This window comes from Diabrotica undecimpunctata, unplaced genomic scaffold (assembly GCF_040954645.1).
Source record: "Diabrotica undecimpunctata isolate CICGRU unplaced genomic scaffold, icDiaUnde3 ctg00000595.1, whole genome shotgun sequence".
Taxonomy (NCBI): Eukaryota; Metazoa; Arthropoda; class Insecta; order Coleoptera; family Chrysomelidae; genus Diabrotica; species Diabrotica undecimpunctata.
In genome coordinates, this window is record NW_027311903.1 from 749,388 (window position 1) to 757,500 (window position 8,113).

The window sequence follows — 8,113 nt, forward strand, 5'->3', positions numbered from 1 at the left end:
GCACACGCACACGCACACGCACACGCACACGCACACGCACACGCACACGCACACGCACACGCACACGCACACGCACACGCACACGCACACGCACACGCACACGCACACGCACACGCACACGCACACGCACACGCACACGCACACGCACACGCACACGCACACGCACACGCACACACACACACACACACACCGCTCCCTCCACTTCCAGAAACATCGCCACCGCTATCTCCTTGTCATCTAGCGACTTTGAGAGCAGTCTGTTAAGATCATCCAGCGCCAAGTCAGTTGACTTTCCTGACTGGTATGCATATTGGCGATCGCTAAGTGGATTCTCCATCAGCACGTCGTCCCTAATATACCTGTCTATCAGTCTTTCCAGCGTTTTTGCTAGGAAAGAGGATAGACTTATTGGTCTGTATGACTTGGGGGTTTGGTCCATTACCCTACCAACCTTGGGGATATATGTGACTTTCACCCTTCGCCATGCGGTTGGAATATATCTCCATGCCAAACTAGCTTTGAAGATCTTTGTTAGATGCGGGATGATCACATCCTGTCCCTTCTGTAGCAAGGCTGGATAAATCCCGTCCATTCCAGGTGATTTGTATGGCTGGAATTTATTGATGGCCCACCTGATTTTTTCCGGTCTCGTGATGTCGGTAGCTAATTTCCAGTCCGCCTTAGTAGGCCTTCTGGGATGAGCTACCTCTATCGAAGGATTATTGTCAATGGATGAGCTGGGAAAATGTACCTTGGTGAGCATTATTAAGCTTTCCTCCAGGGTTTCTACATACGTTTCGTCCTCTTTCTTCAAGAGGCCGACCTGATTCGCAATACCATCCTTAGCCAGGACCTTGTGGATTCTGGAATATGCGGGAGCCTGTTCGACTTCCTCGCAGAACTTTCGCCACGAGTCTCTTTTGGCTTTTCGGATCTCCTTATTATATTGCGTCAGTTTTTCTCTATAAATGGCCCAGTCCTGGTTGAATTTGGCTTTATTGAATAGCCTTCTTACATCTGCCCTAAGCTTTTGTAAGTGTTCATTCCACCAGGGTGTGTTTTTCTTTCCTTTCTTTTCTCTCTCTGGACAATTCTCCTGGTAAGCGGCCAGAACAGCTCCCCTCACCGTTTCGACTGTCAGTTCGAGATCTTCCGTATCTTTTATGGTGCCGATTCCTCCCTCAAGAGACTTCTCGAGTGAGCCTCTATAGCCTTCCCAATCCGTCTCTCTCGGGTTCCTGAACCTTTCCACCATTCGAGTCGAAGTAATTAAATCAAATCAAATGTGCCTATGGTCGGAACATGAAGGTTCCTCTGACACATGCCAATTCTTTATAGTATCGTACGTTTTTTCACTGCAAAGTGTTACATCTAAGACTTCTTTGCGCGTGGCCGTAACGAAGGTAGGTTTATTTCCTATATTGGCTATTTCTAAACCCATGCTTAAGATGAACTGTAGTAAAGACTCACCTCGACTGTTGATGTTCGTACTCCCCCATGTCAGATGGTGGGCATTGGCATCACATCCCAGTATTAGATGAAGGTTCTCCCTTCGGCTGTAGGTTATAACGTCCTCTACTATGCCTGGGCGGAAGACCTTCTCTCCAGCGAAGTAGGCAGAACAGACCAACCATCTTTTACTACCTTTCTCGGTGGAAGCGGTTAAAATACCTGTAACAAAGTCTCCGGAGCAAAGATCCGGAATCAGTGTACAGTTTACTTCGTTACCATATACAATGCATGCTCAAGGTGTCTCTCCTTTCGCATCGTATAGTAACTTACCTTGTTGCGGCTTCAAGCCTGCAATCTTCCCTCCGTGGAGCCATGGTTCCTGCAGTAGGGCCAAGTCCAGGCCTTCCATGTCAAACCTTCTGCACAAAACCGCTGACGCAGCTTTAGCATGATGAAGGTTGACCTGCATCACCTTTACTCTGCCTTCCTCTAAACTGAAGGCTAACTTTCGGGTTTTCCCGTGTCCTCTACCCCTTCCATGGGAGCGGCCACCCGCTCAGTGGCTTCTAGCCTTTTGAGCGGGTTTGTAGCACTCCCCTGCAAGTCGGTACGGACTTCTTTCGGGATTATTCCTTCTTTAGCTCCTTCCCTCGACTTATCATCCTTAGGGCGAGCCTTGTGTTTGGTCGAAGTGTTAACCTTCTTTGGCGCTGCTTTAGAGCTTTGCCCCTCTGAAGGTTTTACTTCTTTCGTTTTTTGCTTAGCCTTGACTGCCGAGGTTGCGGCATTTACGCCTTGCAACCCCGATGGTCCGGCCTCTGCAACCTTCTTAATGTACCCATCATCCTTGACACAGAATTTAATTCTTCCGATGCCAAAGTAAGGACACATTTGAAGTTTGTTGAGTTCCTCAAAGGACTCTTTGTCCATTGAGAGGACCCATACCTGCCCTTTTTCTGCAGGTGTTTTGCCCAAAACGGTCCATATAAGGGTGTTGAGCTTTCGGTTGCTGACCCTTAATCGAGTCAGCACACTTTACGCCTCCAACCTCTTTCCGTCCTCGTCTGGGATATAGACAGTGCAAGAACACGGCCTCTCGACTTCACTCTCGTCCTTAGCCTGGAGGCTTGCACCTTCCCAAGGCTTCAGAGTGGGAGTAGTGTCCCTGAGCCATTGTGCGCGTGCACTATCCGCGCACGTCATTACCAGGTAACCGGGCTTGAACGTGCTCTTTAGGAGCCTGATTTGCGGCCCTTCTTCTGGCGTTCTCTCCAGAGCCTCCAAGATGGATGTTTGCACTGCCTTAAGCTTTGTAGGTTCCATCCTGACTCCAGGGAAGCCATCACATACTACAGCCACCTTTGCCGAGCAAAGGGCTTGTGTAAAAGTCATTTCTGACTTCCTCGGCCTCTTTTTGGCTTCCGCTGGTGGCGTACTGTGGTCCGACCTTTGTCGCTTCTTTGTAGACTTTTGCGTAGCCATTTCCAGCTTTTGCTCCGCCTTCTCTTTAGACTTAGGGGGATTGTCCTTTTGTCGTTCAAGCACCTTGGTGAGGTTGGCCTTAATCACCGAGCGCTTGGCTTCAATGTAATCCTGGCCTTTTCCCACCAGATCCCTTACTTTCTTCTTGGAGGCCCCGGCCAGCCTGGTCTTAATATCCTCCTCGTCTGTCATTAGATAAACCTCCTCTAGGGAGGTGACTCTGACCGCCTTCCTTTTGGTCGGCTTCGCTATCTGTATAGTAGTGCCTTCAGGGCTTTCTACTACGGGTTGTTCGGGAATATTGGTTTCCATATTATTTTCCATATTGTTCCCACGAGTAGCTAGGGAATTGCAGTCCACTCGAGCAGAGCCCCGCATGCCCGAGTAAGGCTAATTACTGTGAGGTGTCGCCTGGTTCCTTACAGGAATCGCTCTCGACCAACTACGCATGGCCATTCATCCTTCGCCGCGATGTCTTCCAGCTTGAATTGCGGATTTTTTAAAAGCTGGTTTTCTCCATCTGGACTCCTCTGTCTGGGTTACCATTCCATAGCCAAAAGGTCCCCGTTTTTTGGCGCCGGGAATTCACCATTCATCCTTCCGTGAGGATAAGGACTAGTCGGTGATGGATGCTGAGATGCAGTTGGGCTGGTCTTCTCTTCTACTGGTATTTATTGGTGTCACCTATTTGGTGTCAGTGACCCCACCAGTGCCTCGCCGACAATTTCCGAGCTACGAGCTTCCTGTTGGGGTGTGAGGGGGCGGGAAGTTGGATAGGGTGAGTCGGCTACTCCTAGATAGTCTGTCGAGGAAGGCTCGAAAAGTGTGTGTGTGTGTGTGTGTCAGGATCGAGGGCGGGGTCCCCGCACCGGCAGACGCGTCTAATGCGTGGGACCCCACCGCCGCCGGGTTTTGGAGTTTGGCGACTGAGATTAGAGAAATTTGGAGTAGCCGTAGGGAAGTTGGAAGGGTAAACTAAAAGCTGAAGGCGAAGGCGCCGCAACTGTTCGCCTCAATTGCCACGCCTTTCTTGCGTCCAGCGGCGGTGCCCGGCGGCCACCCGGTGCACAGGCGCTGGACGCGTAGGGACTGTGTTTAGTTTCACTGGTCGTGCTCCCCTCACAATTTCAGGGACCAAGACCAGTTACTCGGCCCTCCCACCAACGTCGAGGCCAAATTACAGTCCCGGGGAGGGATCGGAGCTACAATACTCCAAGAAATAATTATTGATGACCTCAAAAGATTGAGAGATTCCGGTTTAGAACCCTTAGGAAAAGTTTGTGATTTATCGGTGATAAATCAAAAATTATATAAATTATTAAATATAACAATTGAAAAACCCTACTTTGTTGCAGACACGCATAAGTATTTTGCATTTTATGATGTACCACATTTAATAAAATGTATAAGAAATAATTTTATTACCAATGATTTTATTTTTAATGACAAATTTATAAGATTCGATGATATTAAAAAAGTGTATGGTATTGACCAAAGAAGTAAAACCGGGAGAGCTCTTTTAAAATTAACAGATAAACATTTAAATCCAAACTCATTTGAAAAAATGAATGTTAAACTTGGCACTTAATTTCTTAGTCATTCTATAGCTGCAGCTATTAAAACTGCAGTACAAACACAAGAACTGGCTTCAACAACTGCTGAAAACACGGCTTATTTTGTCGAAACTATGAACAATTTGTTTGATGCCCTGAAGAGTAAAAGTAAGTACAGTCCTAAGCCTTGTAATCGTGTCTACTGTAATCAAAACAAAGATGTAATTAGTGCTGTTAATGAAGGATACGAATTACTGAAAAGTATGTGGAAACAGACAAGTAAGGGTTTAAAAAGACCTCCTTCTTTCGACTGCTTTCTTCTCACCATAAACGCGGTAAGACAATTTTATAGTGATTTGACAACATTAAACTCTTGTTATATATTAACTGGAAGATTAATCCAAGATCCCTTAGAAAATCAATTTTCTATTTACAGACAGAAAGGTGGTTACAGTAGAAATCCCACTGTAAGAAACTTTAAAGCTGCTTTTAAAATAAACATTGTACACAATATTATGAAACCGCCTATGACAGCAAACTCTGGGACCAACTGTGATGACGATACAAATATTTTAGAAACGTCTTATATATATTCTGATATTTTTAATAATTTAAATAGTGACGAGGAATACGTTAAAGGTGATAACGCATTCGACGACAGTATATTATTATCTGCAGAAAATGTTTCTCAAAATAACTCATTACGACAAACAAATTTAGATTCAGATACATTGGCTTCAAGTTTAGAAAAATGTTCAGTTTATTATTTTGCAGGGTACTTATTTAAAAAATGTTTTGAAAAATTTAATTGTGAAAATTGCAAAACCAAATTAGAGGGCACAAAAGATATAGAAAATAAGCAACAAATATTACTTTTTTATAAAGAATATGCAATAAGTGACACAACTTGTCAATTAAGATATGTTAGCGATTTGATGGGCACATTCACAAAAATATGTCTTCAAATGTTTTCTACCATATTTGATGAATGCTGTGTAACCCGTGTGTTATTTAATACACGAAAGTTTATAGACGAAAAACTTGCCACAGCATTACCATAGTGGTATAGTTGCAGCGATGCAAATCTCATAGACAGTTTATCTTAAACTTACTAATTAGAGTACAAATTTTCAAATATTGAAAAAATCTTTCTAGGTCCGCAACCATAAGCAAAAGAGCTCAAAAAAGAAAGTCTGATACAACTGCTGATAATACAGCTCAAAAAAAAAGATTCCTTAAAACATCACTGATGTATTTATTATTATTTATTAAAATAAAATTGAGAGTTTTTCATAACATTCTTCATTTTACAGTTACGTGGTTTTATGATTATTTCTATTAATTTTTTTTAAATTTAAATAAAAATAATAAATAATAAAAATTAATTAATTTTTAAATTTAAATAGTGCTGCTGTCAGATATTTATATAAACTTCAAACTTTAAGCTTTCTATAAATTTATTTCTCAGTCTATGAAGTATGATACAAACAATTGATCACATTTGGTTGTTGTCGACATTACTTCGTTCCCTTAACTTTTTCATCACGTAATATTTACGAACACACACACACACACACACACACACACACACACACACACACACACACACACACACACACGCACACGCACACGCACACGCACACGCACACGCACACGCACACGCACACGCACACGCACACGCACACGCACACGCACACGCACACGCACACGCACACGCACACGCACACGCACACGCACACGCACACGCACACGCACACGCATACGCACACGCACACGCACACGCACACGCACACGCACACGCACACGCACACGCACACGCACACGCACACGCACACGCACACGCACACGCACACGCACACACACACACACACACCGCTCCCTCCACTTCCAGAAACATCGCCACCGCTATCTCCTTGTCATCTAGCGACTTTGAGAGCAGTCTGTTAAGATCATCCAGCGCCAAGTCAGTTGACTTTCCTGACTGGTATGTTTTAAAACACTGGTTTTAAAAAATCCGCAATTCAAGCTGGACGACATCGCGGCGAAGGATGGATGGCCATGCGTAGTTGGTCGAGAGCGATTCCTGTAAGGAACCAGGCGATACCTCACAGTAATTAGCCTTACTCGGGCATGCGGGGCTCTGCTCGAGTGGACTGCAATTCCCTAGCTACTCGTGGGAACAATATGGAAAATAATATGGAAACCAATATTCCCGAACAACCCGTAGTAGAAAGCCCTGAAGGCACTACTATACAGATAGCGAAGCCGACCAAAAGGAAGGCGGTCAGAGTCACCTCCCTAGAGGAGGTGGATCTAATGACAGACGAGGAGGATATTAAGGCCAGGCTGGCCGGGGCCTCCAAGAAGAAAGTAAGGGATCTGGTTGGAAAAGGCCAGGATTACATTGAAGCCAAGCGCTCGGTGATTAAGGCCAACCTCACCAAGGTGCTTGAATGACAAAAGGACAATCCCCCTAAGTCTAAAGAGAAGGCGGAGCAAAAGCTGGAAATGGCTACGCAAAAGTCTACAAAGAAGCGACAAAGGTCGGACCACAGTACGCCACCAGCGGAAGCCAAAAAGAGGCCGAGGAAGTCAGAAATGACTTTTACACAAGCCCTTTGCTCGGCAAAGGTGGCTGTAGTACGTGATGGCTTCCCTGGAGTCAGGATGGAACCCACAAAGCTTAAGGCAGTGCAAACATCCATCTTGGAGGCTCTGGAGAGAACGCCAGAAGAAGGGCCGCAAATCAGGCTCCTAAAGAGCACGTTCAAGCCCGGTTACCTGGTAATGACGTGCGCGGATAGTGCACGCGCACAATGGCTCAGGGACACTACTCCCACTCTGAAGCCTTGGGAAGGTGCAAGCCTCCAGGCTAAGGACGAGAGTGAAGTCGAGAGGCCGTGTTCTTGCACTGTCTATATCCCAGACGAGGACGGAAAGAGGTTGGAGGCGTAAAGTGTGCTGACTCGATTAAGGGTCAGCAACCGAAAGCTCAACACCCTTATATGGACCGTTTTGGGCAAAACACCTGCAGAAAAAGGGCAGGTATGGGTCCTCTCAATGGACAAAGAGTCCTTTGAGGAACTCAACAAACTTCAAATGTGTCCTTACTTTGGCATCGGAAGAATTAAATTCCGTGTCAAGGATGATGGGTACATTAAGAAGGTTGCAGAGGCCGGACCATCGGGGTTGCAAGGCGTAAATGCCGCAACCTCGGCAGTCAAGGCTAAGCAAAAAAGGAAAGAAGTAAAACCTTCAGAGGGACAAAGCTCTAAAGCAGCGCCAAAGAAGGTTAACACTTCGACCAAACACAAGGCTCGCCCTAAGGATGATAAGTCGAGGGAAGGAGCTAAAGAAGGAATAATCCCGAAAGAAGTCCGTACTGACTTGCAGGGGAGTGCTACAAACCCGCCCAAAAGGCTAGAAGCCACTGAGCGGGTGGCCGCTCCCATGGAAGGGGTAGAGGACACGGGAAAACCCGAAAGTTAGCCTTCAGTTTAGAGAAAGGCAGAGTAAAGGTCCTGCAGGTCAACCTTCATCATGCTAAAGCTGCGTCGGCGGTTTTGTGCAGAAGGTTTGACATGGAAGGCCTGGACTTGGCCCTACTGCAGGAACCATGGCTCCAC

At 45.9% G+C, this 8,113-nt stretch overlaps 1 protein-coding gene across 1 annotated transcript in view; it reads left to right on the forward strand.

The window, feature by feature from the left end:
* The first annotated feature begins 8,068 nt into the window (after positions 1–8,068).
* The window catches only part of LOC140431223 (uncharacterized), a 582-nt gene continuing 537 nt past the window's right edge, over positions 8,069–8,113 (forward strand). The window contains exon 1 of the mRNA XM_072519156.1: positions 8,069–8,113. This exon is cut by the window's right edge and continues 537 nt beyond it. Within this exon, the coding sequence (XP_072375257.1) occupies positions 8,069–8,113 (45 nt within the window).